This window comes from Mustela nivalis (assembly GCF_964662115.1).
Source record: "Mustela nivalis genome assembly, chromosome: 1".
Lineage (NCBI taxonomy): Eukaryota > Metazoa > Chordata > Mammalia > Carnivora > Mustelidae > Mustela > Mustela nivalis.
The window spans coordinates 32079895-32095719 of record NC_139020.1 but is presented as its reverse complement, the minus strand read 5'-3'; the positions used below and the strand labels follow the sequence as shown (position 1 = coordinate 32095719).

The window sequence follows — 15825 nt, the reverse complement described above, 5'->3', positions numbered from 1 at the left end:
TACAAAGGCATTAGCTCCAAGACAAGGAAAATGGTTAACACATCTGAACAAATAGGAACCTACAGTAGCCAAAGAGTATTTCTTTGCAGGCAAGGTTCTAGCTTAGTCAGGAGGGGCTTGCAGAATTCTTAAAAAGAAGAAGTAATCTGCAAATATCTTAAGTAAGTTCAGTGATTCCAAGTGTCTGGAAGAAGGATTAGGAGGCTCTGCTAAAGGAAAACTTGGCAATTAACGGGACAGTGATAAGTACGAAAACAAGGACAGCTCTGCTCACCTAGACAAGTTGATGATGGCTTTGTGTGGATAAACCTACTGAGTCAAGTAGGTCAGCCTTTTCTCAAGTTGGCATTCTGAGTGTCACTAAATGTGTGATGTGACAGAAATTTCTTTTTCTTCAGAGACACAATTACACTTTTTATTGTGCTAGATTTATTTAGGTATTTTTGACTAAATGACTACATGTCTTTCTGTGTCCTATCTCCAAATCTAACGTTAAGTCCTGCAAAGTGTTCTTGTGTAATGTCCCCCGACTCCTGACCCCAACACCAGCCGTTGGCTTCATTTCCTTTCCCAGGGTCCTTTGTAAACATTATTATAAGTCTCTGTACTGTGGTTATAGCCTCCACGCTAATTCCCTTCATAATTACTTTATATCCTTCACATTCTGATCAGAGTTATCTTCTTAATAATTTGAATCATATTATTATCTATCATTAAACTCTACAGCGATTCCTCATTACCTGTCTTTATCTTTTCAGTTTTCTATCATATTGTATTATGGCAAACTCTGTCATCAGCCAAATAACTCCCTTACAGCTCTCTGAATATGTCAGTGTGTTATTGGAACACACACACACACACACACACACACACACACACATACATTTCCTTTGAATATTTGGTTATTTTGTTCTTTCACTTTGAATAGCATTTCCTTTTCTATTTATCAATACCATCTCATATCTCAAGTGCCATGTCTTTAATGTAAGTTTGGTTGGTTCTTCCAAGTAAAACTGATCAGTCTTCCCCCTGAATTCCTGTAGTTTTGTTCTGCCTTCTGTTAAAGTCATCATCTGCAAGGCACTATTTTATATTTCTTGGGTCCATCATGACTGATAACTGAGTCCTTTGTTCAGAATAGAACATCTATAGACTGTTTTTTCTTATTGTGTTTATAAGTTGATGTAATTAAAGTGGCCTCAAATTGTTTATCTACCTGAAGAGAGAATATTTAGTTTTGTCTTCTGCTGTATCTTCAAAGTAGCATTGTGATTAGTTCATTTTAAGCTGTTTGTAAATATTTGCTTAGCAAATGAGTAAGTTTTCTGGACCATAAAGTTTTCTGGTCCTGATGAGAATGTTCCAACTAAATTGGTGAGAAAACAAAAACATGTATCTGGCATTGCCTGAGTGGTAGAGAAAATCAATGAATTATTTGCTAATTTTATCTGATTGAATGTGCATTTTCAAAATTAATAACTACTGTATCTGTTCAAATGTATATCCTAAGATAGAGTTAGTGTAAGTTGTATTTAACTACTTATGTATTTTATCATTTTGAAAAATGATATTTCAAATGCACTTGAACTATAATTTTTCACAAAATATTTTTAATACCGTCTTTATCTCAATGTAGCTAACCATTAGAAAGTAATTTGCTCTTTTGTTTTTTTCTCCCAGATAAAACCTATCTGTCACTGGCTGGGTGTAATGCAAGGAAGGGACAAAGATGAAATGGAAACATATTCCTTTTTTGGTCACAATATCACTCCTCAGCTTGTCAAAAGATCACCTGCTCCTGGCTCAGCTTATTCCAGGTAAGTGCCAAGCATCTGTTTCACTCTTTTATTGAATCATGACCTGTATACTTTCTTTGCTTCAAGTTCGTTTTTCATTATGTGTCTTGTGAATTGTTCATTTGCTTTCAAACGTGTAAGTCTGTGTGAATGGTTTCTTAAGTCTGCGTGCTGACATGTTTCAGGGATCAAAAATTCTTGAATACAGAGCACGTTATTAATTCCCTAGGAAAAGTGAGAATAGGGACAAAAATATCCACTGTCGCTGAAACATGTAGAGAGTTATTAGATTAACTTAGTGAATCAGAGTGGTGGAAGAACAATTATAGTAGGGAAGAAATGTGTAACACGAAAAGAAAAGCGATTACAATGCATGTTAGTACCATAGAAAAGGGCCATCAAAAGAAGTGAAGTATTTAAAACTGAAATTCCTTTAGAGGAGTGACATGTTAATTAACAGGCTGCACAATGTCAGAATAAAAATGCAACATGCTGCCATAGCTACTATTGTTTCCAGTGAAGTTAGAAACTGGTTCCCTTGAAGTCATAATTTTGTTAATGGTGCTGGAATAACATTGCTATAAAAAGCTTTACTTAAACTCTTCTGTAGGAAATTGACTAAACCCAGTGCTATGGCATGGGAAAGTAGAAAAATATATTGATACGCTAATCAAAATATAATGTCAATTGTCTCCGTAGATCAAACTATGGGAATGAATTGTAGTTAATTTAGATAGGTTTAATTTATCACCATAATTGAGACAAGTTATTCATAAAAGAATGGCAGATGGTGTTTCATTAAATTAAAACTTGAGGTTTGAGTTTTATTTATTTTACTATTATATTTATTTTAATATTCAGCAACTATATGTAATTTATCATTAGTACCCACACACAAATCAGAATTCTCAAATCTAGGAATTTGACTTTTTTTTTTCCCTTGCTGTGTTAAAACGGATACTTGGACCTGGCAGATAAACAGGTGAAATGTTGTGAATAAACAAATGGAATTATATGTGTTGAAACATTTCCATAGGGTGAAAGTATACAGAAAATTTAGTCTGTTGTAACAAAGTACAACAGAAGTTTTTATTTTTAATTTGTTTCTATATTCCCTTCCCTTGCCAGAACTCTGTTTGAGTAATGATTAAAATTAGTGAATGCACCAATATCAAACACTGACAATACAAAAAAATTGCATTTTTAAAGTATATGGAAAATGCAAATTAAGTACAAAATAATCCACCATTTTTCAAATTGTCAGGGTAAGGAGGGTATTAGTATGAAAATGTTTTGAAAACCATGATTATAGATACATACAAATTTAGATTATAGCTTAGGTATAATTATCCTTAAACTGGCCAGCCCATAACTATTAAAGGTCAACAAATTTAATCCATGATCTAGTTATCAAGCAGGTAATGAAATTTCAAAATGATTACATGTGGTTTGAATCATCTTTACCTAGATATCTGGAAGAAGGAAAGCATGCATTAATGTGTCTGGTGGGAGGGACTAAGGTTTATGTATGAAATCTAAAGTTACCTTTTCATTTAAGAAGACATACCATTTCAAAGAAGACCAACTTGAACATTTAGGTCTAAAATTTCTCAAAATTGTAGTTACACTTCTAGAGCAAGCATTTTTATAACTAAAGAGAACTTAAATGAATTTATTGCTTCATATAATACGGAGATTGGCTTTAGAGGTGATCGCTCAGTTATCAGTTAGCTAACAATGTGTCCTACAGATAGTAACTCAGGGCCCATTTTGAGGCAACACCTTAAAAAGAAATACCAAAAAGGGGATGCATAAAGTTATATGTCTGTCTTGTTCAGGACCACAGAGTTCAAGAATTACTTCAAAGTAATTTACCTGCTAAAAGAAACATACTGTTAGCATTTCAAAAGGAACATCTGTGGACTGGAAGTCATTTCCCTAACTGCCGCCCTCCAGGAGCTTGGTTTCAGGCTAAGGAGATGTCAAAACTACTAAAGGAGTCCTCAGCCTCAGATTCTCCTCTCCTTGGTGTTAATCCTAGCATGAACGGAGGCCCTGATTCCTTTTGTTGTTGCGGTTCTGGCTTTCTTAAGTTCTGTAGAGATCTGGACCTGGAGTGAGTTTAGGGGAGAACAAAGATGGGAAGATCAATATCAATGTCTTTTTATTTTTTTTTTAATTTTTTATTTAATTAGTTTTTCAGTGTCTTTTTAAAAAACTGTTTTTCACTCACCTGATTTACTCCTACTCTTCACCTTGCAAAAAGAATATTCTCCTTCATCAGAAATTTATTGCAGAAGGCAGATAAATGGGAAAATGTCTCAAGTTTCCGAAAAACTAAGAAGTATACGGTCTCTAGAACGAGTTGTCATTAGCAGAGGTGTAGATAGGCACAAAAGGCCTCAGGGCACAAAATTAAAAAAAAAAATGTGAAATAACTATCATAATGCAGATTATTTTATTACCACAATAATCCAGTGGTTTTCAATAAAGCTGTGGCTTGGTTACTTGGTGTCATTAAATATTAAAATATTATTTGAATATAACCTTTGGCTTAATGGATTACTGACTCACTTTTTAAAAAATTTCTCTTACGTCTTTCTATATAATGCAGCCTTAAAACAGCTTGTGTTTTATCATATTTACATTTTGTTTATTTACAATATTTTATGGGAAGTGGTTGGTGTGTCAGGAAGGTGCCTAGAAATTACACATTTTAAATCAAGAAATGCTCTTGTTTAAAACCATGAATCAGTTTTAAGAGAAAGGCGTAATTAAGAGGCGGATACTGGGAATGACTAGGCCCCTCCCACAATTCAGACTCCTAGCCCTTCCTGGCCTACAGAGCCTTTGAAAACCGGCCTCTGAATGAAAACCCCTGCTAGAGGTTTGTCCTGTCACTTTACTTCACCTCTTATTTACATAGAAAGTACTCTTAAGCTGACTGTGGTTATCTCCTGAGGCATGCCTTATCTGGTTTATGCCACATCTTCATTTAATCTCTCCTACAAAGGAATCTGACAGATGCCCATCTTCACTTCATAAACCTCCACCTCTGATTGCAACAGATGTCAGGAAGACAATGAAAGACAAATGTTAAATGATACGTTGTAGAAGTATACATTTCACATATACTGGATTGAACTGAAGAGCGTCTATGGTGGGAAAACACACACACACACACACACACACACACAACATCACAAGGTTGAATTCTAGGTGTATATGGTGAGATTTTAAATGGAGATACAAGGGGAAGGGGGAGCCCACAAGGTTGCATTTCTATCTGAATAAATCCGACAGCCCACTTTAGAGTTAAAATGTGATTTATTTTTCCCTCTGTCTTCTCTGCATGTGCAGCATCATTTTCCTTCATTAAAGACGCAGGTGCTGACAGGGTGATTTCCTTGGCCCTGCCTCATGTCAACAAGGCTTGAGTGTGAAATTGTCTGAAATGATGTAGTGCTGACCCTCCCCACCTCTCCATCCACCGCCACTTCAGTATCTTGCTGTTTTACACAGAGGACGGTAATTGCAAGGAGCTAAGTGTTACCTGGGTTTGAATCATTTATAGATAAATTCTAAATTCTCAAGAAAGAATTCATGTAAAATTCTAGGATGCATACACCTATAATTCCGATATATATATCGATTTGCATGTGTTTTGTTTTCTTTTTCACATGCCCAACGGCTTGTTGAGTAGATTTGAGGGATCCTTTCAGAGTTTAAAAATCTCCTTTGTAATGTAAAGCAATAAAATAGAAAGTCTACTTCTGAAACTGAAATGTGATAGAATCTTCAGACATTTCTTGTGGAGCGCATTATTTAACTAATGCTGCATATATACAGCCTACAAAGTTTTTTTATCTGTAGGGATGATTTTTCCAATGGTTGTGATTAGTTCCTATGGCAGAGTAGCCATGGGCAGTGACAAGGAAAATGCGTATTATTTGCAGTCTATAGAGATCGCTTGTTCCTAGGCTGTTTGATTTTTTTTTTAACTGCATTGACTATTCAGAAATCAGTTTTACAAACTTAAAAAGTTAATTCTCTTCTATTAGAATATAACGTTTAAACTTAAAAGTCCTTCAACAGGTTACTTGGCTCTTTATGCGCCGAAAGAGGTATTACTATAAACAAAAGTAAAAATATATATATAAATAAATAAGTAAATAAACAAAAGTGATATGATTTTATGTGCTACTTGATGAATTTGTAGGACTCTAGTATTGCCGCTTAATGTATTTCCCATAGATTATTTTTTTCTGAAACGCTTTAGATGTTCATTAAAAGTAAAGTTTTCTAGGGCTCATGGCAGAAATGGCTGACACAGAGAGAAACTGGATTTGAAACCCCAAAACCTGAAGTTTTTTAAACACCCCAAATCACTCTAATACACAGATAATTTGAGAAACACTGCTTTGGACAAAATTTAAGTCGATAAATAGTTGGATACATTAAGAAATGTTTACTGTCTGAGGAAGGAGTCCCAGGAAAGATGAATAACAGTGTTCATCTTTCACAGTGTTCGAAGATGATTCTTTTAGATATTTTGGGGACGTAGATTTGAGGCCATTGCTGATTTATTTTGCTTTGTTTTTATGTATGTTTCTTGCTATTTTTGTCTCATAGTAATATTTAGAGATTCAGAAATATTCACACTGAAGGAAAGATATTAACCAATGGGTCAATGAAAATGAACATATATATTTTAAAAATTGCTTTATAAAATACTTAGTTTTGCTTAATTAGTACAATTTCTCCTAAATTTTGACCGTGCCTTAATGAAATGTTTTTTCAGACATTAATTGTCTGGGAATTTATATCCAAATTAGAGTAATATTGCAATTATGCAAATTTTCTCTAAAAAGAGATTAAGAGCCCAGTGTTGCCTTATAACTAATGGGAGCCCTAGATACTTCTGCCTTCATGGGTTCCTTCCACCATAAAGAATATTAAACACATTTTAATGTTTGTGTTGCTATTAACATGAGTATAATCTTTGACTGTAAAAGTAAATTTTCTTTTCCTGATTTTAAAATAAGTTAAAATATTTTCATGGGCTCCTAGCTGTATTGTTGGCCCACACTATGCCACTGTGGCTAGTGAGCAAGTCAGTTCTTTTAAGAACCATGAAAAGACAGAATATGAATTCATGACTTATACTTAAATGTGATAGCTAGAAAAAATATTTACTACAAATGAAATACAGTAAAACTTTGTATCACAGGTTTCTGTAAGTTTTATAGGAAGCTAGAAAGCCAGAAAATAAAAGAAACATTCTCTGGATGTTAACTTTCTGTAATTTAATTTTAACCAAAATAATAAAGAATCTACCAATACCAAGAAAGAGAAATAGAGGAGGGTCAGGGAAGACTACTCGGGAAACATTAAAAACATGAAAATGCCGTAGTGGAGAAAAGATGACTTTTGGTTTGGATGGATCTGTGTTTGAATAATATCTCTACTACATATTTTAGTTTTGTTACCTTGTCAGTAAGTTAATCTCTCCTTATGTCCATTCATACTTCAGAGAGAAAGCTAGAATTGGTTTGTGTTGTGTCTGAATTAAAGATAAAATATTTTAAAAAAAATCAGGACCCTGAATGGATTCTATATACGGAAGTTGTTCTTAATAACCTTAATAATAACATTATTATTATCTATAGTGTGTGTTACTAGCCTAATCTGCACTCTCTGGTTGTAGCACCACAATAACGAATTACCAATGCCATTGAAGGAAACAGACATGTAATTGAGGATGAGATCAAATGACAAAGTCTTTGCCATATCCCCTTCAGAGCCTAGAGAGACAATTTGAGGACCTCATAGAACATTTCACAGAACAGGCAAACAGAATAAGAATCTATTGGAAAGTGAACACTTATTAAGCACCTACTGTGAGCTATGTACTTCAGTTTTGTAAGTTCTACCCGGTTGGAGAGAGGTGAGTGGGAAAGAAAATTCCAGACTCATGCCAGGAGACAGAGCTATGAAGATTATAAGAACTGTGATGTGGTTTGGTTGAAAGGAAAAGTGCATTATTACTGGATGTTTGGAGATGAATCTAAAGGGATTTGAACTCAAATCTTGAGGAATCCTTTATATGAGGTTAAGAAGCTTTAAATATAAAAATGTAAATATAAAAAAAATTGTCTTCTGTAGTAGGCAAAAATAATGAAAATCAATTATTCATCTACGTTGTTAGTTACAATGAATGATCATTATGATAAAATACAGGAAAACACTCTTGGAAGTTTTCAAAAGTATTATCAATACCTAAAAGTGTAAGTAGTACATAGAAATTATTCACTGAATGTTTATTGATAAATGAATAAGGTAATGAGAGGAAGAGATGACAGAAAAAAATGTCAGAATCTCAGTATAGATCAGGCAACAGAGTAGGAAAGAGATTTGCAAAATATATGGATATATGATATAGATATGATATATATCTGATATGATATAGAGTCAGAGGGACCATAGGAAGTGAAAGGAAAGAAGGAGATAAGTCAAGAATGACCTTAAGATTCGGTGCTGCAGGAAGGGAGACTGGGGGCATCATTAATGAAATTAGGTGGACATAGACTGCTATATTATGATTTGATTTAATGCATATTTATTGTTAGATGATTTATAATATATAATTATTTTAAAAGATCAAGTAAAAAATGTATGAGCATAATAGTACACTTGTATCAGGTCTTCGACCTGCTAATTGCTTTATGATTTTTGTTGGACTTCAGCCCGAAATGGTCATCTGTAATGCTATTTAGAGTCACCCATCATGTATGTATGTGTGCATGTATATATACACATATATATGAATGTCTATATGTACACATACATATTTATGAATATATACACATGCATATATTTGAATGAATACATATATTATTTGCTATTGTCTCTTATATCTATATTAAAACTGCTTGAATTTTTCTGGACAATTAACGAAGTTAAAGTTAGCACTCATAAAATAAATAATATAACCAAACTGTGGCGTAAATGGCTGTTAAAATATGTGGTATATATGATTTATTCTCTCAGTATAATTGTTTTTCAGGATTTTCCTTCATATTCCTTTACTGACAAAAACATTTTTTAAATTCTTTGATTATTAAATCCGTTGACATTGTGATGTGACTTTTTTTTTTTTTTAAGTTTTTGTGTGTTTGTGGGTCTTAAATAAAATTGGAAATTCCATAGCATTCCATGTCAGGACTTGAAAGAGAACAAATATTCAAAAAAATAGAGCACGTTCCTTATTTTCTAGAGGCGATCCCTCAGTTGAAGATGTGACCTTCATAACTAGAGAAATTGCCAGCTGTCCTCAATCCCATGGCTCTTTATTAGCCTTGGTCTACTAGGGTGAGGCTTTATCTAATTGCTTAAGTAGATGGAAGCAAACTGACAGACACAGTCAGTGACAAGACACTCAATGAAGAAACCCGGATTTGTAATCTAGCTGTAGAGCCCATGACTCCTCTGCTTTGATGATACGGTCTTTGCGATGAACCTGGCTTACAAAACCCCATGTGCCACACGAGCCACCTAATTAAGCCATCAGAATTCAGTGCAGCAAGCAGAGTGCCTCATATGGGCCGGTGAAAGTAATTTTTGCTCCTCTATCGCTTGGTTAATAGAAAGAGGCACTATTCTAGATTATGACTGATAGAGGCTCTATGGTACAGCTGTTGTAATTGTGCCTGAGGGTAGAGAAAGGCTTTTGTAAAAAATTCTGTTTGCCTGAGAGGCTGTCATTACTTCATTCAACTCTTCACTCGAGTTAGTCAGCGTTCATTTATTCTTTTTCTTCACTTGCGGATCTCTTCTGTCCACACGCCTGTGCCCTTTGTTGTATAAACGGTCCCAGCCTCTCCCACGTTTTCACATGGGAGAATGGCTGTGAAAATTAGTTCTTTTGTTTAAATAATTGATAACTAAAATGGATACTTTAGACTATTAAAATAGAAAGAATATATAAATACTTCCACATGAAAGGCTGAATACATGTGAGAACCTTGAAAGTACAAAAACTGAACTTTTCCCCAAAAAAAAGAATCCACTGTGCCAATTTTGGAAGAAGATATGACATTATATGTATATACATAAATGTTTCATAATATGCATATTTATGTGTGCATGCATATACATGTATATAACACTTGTATGTAAATACATACATTTAAATACATATTTAAATATAGGTGTGTATATAGGAGAGTATGCATATTTATTCTAAATTATTCATATAGGTCTGGTGAATACATACAGGCTGACATAGAGGTTAATGTTTGAATCCTCATAAAAGATAAGAATTATAATATTTTCCCATCCATATCAATACTGATTCTCTAACTTATTAGATAGTACTTGGGCAATGTAGATATACAGATGACTGAATTTCTTATATAGGAAAATAGTTCTATTGAAATACATAATTTCTTATTTTTCTATTGACATGGTCTTTCACTTTTATTTGGATGTTTACTCTGTGGAGTCCCACAGCAGGACATGGAATTGAATTAGAGGCATGTGCATGGCATAACTCTGACTGAGTAAGCTGAGAGTGGGTACCCAGAATCCAGTGCTGCCAGTCTTGTCCATGACATGTCATCACTTACTGGATTGTAGATTTTCCTTGTAACCTGTGACTCTAATAAATTCTTATCTTTTTTCCATTGCGCATATATTTTTTCTTTTCTTGGGTTTTTATTTTCTAATATGATGAGAAAATTGCGTCTTTTAAATAGTTGCAGAATAAGAAGCGTTTTATAGCTGATTTCACATTCTTTGAAGATACTGAATGTCACCAACTGTAAGGCGACCGTGATTGTAAAATGTGCCATTATGTGTGGCTAGGAAAAAAATATAACTACCGCTTAAACCTTGAGCGATGTCTTAAGGATAGTTTTGTCTGATGCATTAATCAGACCAGCCTCTTAATGCTTTGAAGTTTTTTTCATCTCTCCTAAAGGAACAGACAGTTTCTTTTGCATCTAATTAGGTGGGTAAAAGCAATCTTTTCGAAATTTCTCAGAAAGTAGACCTATTCTATCTAGACCTATGCTATCTTCTTTTCTTCGGTAGCTTAATTTTTCTCTCACAAAAAATACAGATCTGTGACCATTCCTCCAACAATAAACATTTCCATCAGGGATGTCAAATCTAATTCTGAAATTTTGCTTCTAAGCTTCAAATAACAATTATATTTACTGACAGTGCTCAATTATAGTGGACTTGTGGAAGACATTTTAAATGATAATTAAACTCAACTTGTGTATCCCCCATAATGCACATAACTCAATTGAAATGTCAGCGGTATGAACAGTTATGACCAAGTAATCACATCACAGGCAATGACAATCACATCAGAACTGCTGTCTGGCTCGTAATGATTGTGAGGTGCCATCAACTGTAAGAATTCAGAGTCAGAATATCGGGGGAAAGTATCTTTGAATCAATGAAATATGATAGATGGAGGGAAATTGAGGCTAACACATTCCTCATGGTCCTCAAAGCTGTTTTAGGTAAAGGCATAACTATTCACTGGTACGAACTTGTCTTAATAGATTCTTTAATATTTTAAAGCCACACACTTGGTGAATGTAAGGAAATATAGTAAGAATACAAGCACAATTAAAATATCTCCATTTAAAGGCTAACTTTTTTTTCTTCTTGGTAGAAGTATCTTTCTTAGTTGTAGAAATCTTGTATCAGGAAACTTGGGATCTTTCTATCATTATGATAGCTGAAATTCCTAACCAGTATGCACAATGCCGAAATTAATAATGCATTTTGAAAATTTCACTTTTGTATTGTTCTTTTTTTTTTTTTTTACACAGAAGTTCCTAGCTAGACAAAAGCAGTTTCACTAGATACTGTGCTCTTTTTCTGTGTTTGCTAGATTCTAGATAATTCCAATGCAATAATAAGAACTGACTTTATAATACTTTGCTTTCAAAAGTACATTAAAAGTTAATTATGTACAGAAAGGAGTAGTTGCTAAGTATTTACCAATTGAATGGTGGATATAATAAAAATTGGTTAGTCCTGATTAGAAAGTAATAGTACTGGGGCACCCAGGTGGCTCAGTGTGTTAAGCTGCTGCCTTCAGCTCTGGTCATGATCTCAGAGTCCTGGGATCCAGCCCCGCATAGGGCTCTCTGCTCAGCGGGGAGCCTGCTTCCTCCTCTCTCTCTGCCTGCCTCTCTACCTACTTGTGATCTCTCTGTCAAATAAATAAATAAAATCTTTAAAAAAAAAAAAAAAGAAAGTAATAGTACTTCTTAACCAACCTATAACTAATGTTATTATTATGTTCACTGAATCAATTTGTCAGTGAAGTGAAACTTACTTCATTGGATCTTATTTTTGGCATCATTCTTTCAAAACTATAGTTTTATAAGATTTTTTCAACCAAGAACTTTTATGGTAGAATTAAGTTTCACCCTTTTAAAAAACTGCCTAACTTTATATACCACTTAGCTTTCCTACCAGCAACAAATGAGAGTTCCTATTGCTCTCCATTCTTGCTAGCTTTTGGTGCTGTCAGTGTTTTGCATTTTAGCCGTCTAATAGATGTATATTGATATCTCCTTGTTGTTTTAATTTGCAATTCCCTAGAAACATATGACATTGAGCACATTTTCATATGCTTATTTGATATTTGTATCTCTTCTCCAGAGATGTGTCTATGCAGATTTTTCACTTAGTTTTTAATTGGGTTGTTTGTTTCATTTTTGTTGAGCGTTAAGACTTCCTTGTATATGTTGAATATAAATCCTTTCAGTCCTTTTGTTTTTCAAATATTTTCTCCTGGTCTGTGGTCTTCTTTTCCAGAAGTGTCTTTTAGAGAGCAGACATTTTTAATAAAATCCACATTATCCAATCTTTTTTGTTTAGGGATCATGTTTATTTTTCCTGATACAACACAATTTTATTATCCTTAGAAACATCGTTTATACGTGTGCCCATGCATAGTGATTTCCATATATCACACACTGGTGAATAGATTCTTTCTATAAACTAACACTGCAGTAATTCACATACACATTTAACATTTCTTTTTTCTCTTTAAAGATGTTATTTACTTATTGGACAGACAGAGATCACAAGTAGGCAGAGAAGCAAGCAGAGAGAGAGGAAGAAACAGGCTCCCTGCCGAGCAGAGAGCCCAATGCGGGGCTCAATCCCAGACCCTGGGATCATGACCTGAGCCAAAGGCAGAGGCTTTAACCCACTGAGCCACCCAGGCACCCCTTGCATTTAACATTATTAAAAACATCTTTTATACATATGCCTTTTCCAGGTTATTGAATACACCAATTGTGTTGAACCCCATTATCCACTGCAATAACACTTTGTTTTCATATAGACAGCCTCTATTCCTAGAAACATCTTTTATTTGTGTGCCTTTGAAGATGTGGGGAACCCAGTCATTCCTGGAATGATACTTTAATTATTCACATATAAAATCACCATTCTTAAAAATACCTTTTGTACATATAATTTGTTAAAGTATACTCAACACTGTTGTATGAACATATTCTCAACTGAAATATCAATTTACTTTTTTTATACAAAAAATTTATACAAAAAACTAGCATTTACAAACATCTTTTATTTGTGTGATTACTTAGTGTGTTGGATGGAACAATGTATGGTAAATAGAACCTTTCACTAAAATGTTGGCTTATATTTCTTTTTTTTTTTTTAAAGATTTTATTTATTTATTTGACAGAGAGAAATCACAAGTAGATGGAGAGGCAGGCAGAGAGAGAGAGGGAAGCAGGCTCTCTGCTCAGCAGAGAGCCCGATGCGGGACTCGATCCCAGGACTCTGAGATCGTGACCTGAGCCAAAGGCAGCGGCTTAACCCACTGAGCCACCCAGGCGCCCCTTGGCTTATATTTCTGATGGTGTATCTAAAAGCTCATTACCAAAACCAAGGTCACTAAGCCTTTCTTCTAAGAACTTTTAAATATATGACATCATCCTCATTTACATAAGATACTTTAAATATGTAGAATAATAGTCCCCTTCTAAGTCTTCAGTGGAAAGAGATGCTATTGGAAAGAATATATTCTGTGGCATATTAACTATAGCTGAAAACAGGACAAATAAAATTAAAATTGAAGAGGAAGACCAGAGACAATTTCTGCAAAAAGAAACACCAGTTGTTTAAGAAACCAAGAGTGTAGTGGGGATAAGAGGACCAGTTCAGGGGTGTTATTTGGATGGAAGACAGGCATGTGGGTCAGGTGTCTCCTATGCTGTACGTACACACAGAAGAACGCCACGCAGTCGGGGGAGGACTGGGAGTTGATTTTTAATGATTGCAATGTAGGTGGTTTATTCAAGTTTGAACCCTAAGATTTAGAGTTAATCTTTCTCTCTGTCTCTCTGTGTCATGCTATCTCTTCAAAGATGAGCTATTTCTGATATTTCATTTTTACGAATGGAGCTTTTGTTAAATATGTATAGGAGGGGCGCCTGGGTGGCTCAGTGGGTTAAAGCCTCTGCCTTTGGCTCAGGTCGTGATCCCAAGGTCCTGGGATCAAGTCCTGCATCGGGCTCTCTTCTCAGCAGAGAGCCTGCTTCCCTTCCTCTCTCTCTGCCTGCCTCTGCCTACTTGTGATCTCTGTCTGTCAAAAAAAAAAAAAAAAAAAAAAAAAATATATATATATATATATAAGAATCAGCCATTTTTACCAGAATGCTTTATTTATAGTAAACAGGCTGGGATATATAAATCAAATTCATGTCAGAATTACTTGGATTCTGTATGGAATGTGTGGACATGGGGAAACGTGCAATTAGATCTTTTGATTTGTTTGCTTTGCTAGGTTGTTTAAAGAAGATGATACCTTGTGGTTGTGAACATTACAGAAAGACTATAAATATCTAGTACAGTGCCTCATTTATGGAAGCCACCCAGTAAACAGCAGCTACTTTTATTTAAAAAATAGATAGGAGAAATAGGTATGTCTTCGTGGCTCAGTGGATTAAGCCTGTGACTTTAGCTCAGGTCATGATCTCATGATTTTGGGATCCCGGGATCCAGCTCTGTGTTGGGCTCCAGGCTCAGCAGGAGTCTGCTTCGCCCCTCTGCCTACTGCTCCCTCTACTCATGCTCTCTTTCTCTCTCTCAAATAAATAAATAAATAAAATCTTTTTTTTTTTTTTTAAGTATTGCTATCAAGTTTTTAGAACTATGAAGGGAACAGGAAGTATGTAGATGAGTGGAAGATTATGAAGCAGTTTTGAGCCCTGACGGTGTTGTCAGTGACTGAAGAAACTAAGAGTATTTGGAAAGGAGACTTGCTCCTGATTAATGGAGGAGTGAGAAAACAACATGACATAAAAGTGCTGGGTTTTACTGTGGAGTTTTGGATGTGAGAATAATTAGTTACTTTTCTTCAGAATAGTAGATTTTATGCAGTGCTCTGAACCCTCCCCCCTTCATAAGTGCCAGCCAACTGTTTAATGTGTAAAGTCACAGTATTTGGTGGAGAGAAAATATTAAGCCAGGTAGAAAAGTTCTAATTTGCTATGAAAAATAGATGTGACCTAACTTGACTATATCCTCACTCAAAGAAAAGAAGGCAAATCTAACAGAATATATTACAATCTGCCTTTTAAATATAGAAGAATGTTTAGTCACAACTGTTAGGCAGTTCTACTTAATGACATACTGCCTCAGGGCAAACAAGGGAAACATGAGCATCGTGAATGCTTTGAGTAGACACTGTGACATGTTTTGAGGCTACCATGGTTGATTTCATTACAATTATTATTAGATTGTTTAGTATGATAAATATTTTCAAGCTTTCAATTATGTCATCCAAAATTTAAGTTTGTGAAAGCAAACAGAAGGACGTCTACAAGTTGACGCTTATTTTCTGAGGTATCTTGGTGATAGAAGGGCTTTCATAGTTTTGTTTTGTCTTTTTGTTTGTTTTAGTGAAGTACTTTGCAACAATTAAGCTATAGGCATATGCTATTTATTTCTTCTTTATTTCTTC

The 15825-nt window shown here is 34.6% G+C and overlaps 1 protein-coding gene across 1 annotated transcript in view; it reads left to right on the top strand.

The window, feature by feature from the left end:
* Positions 1-15825, top strand: part of ROBO1 (roundabout guidance receptor 1) — a 1158618-nt gene that overhangs the window by 171241 nt on the left and 971552 nt on the right. The window contains exon 2 of the mRNA XM_082690172.1: positions 1681-1817. Within this exon, the coding sequence (XP_082546298.1) occupies positions 1730-1817 (88 nt within the window). The 5' untranslated portion in view covers positions 1681-1729. The remainder of the gene's footprint in view (positions 1-1680; positions 1818-15825) is intronic.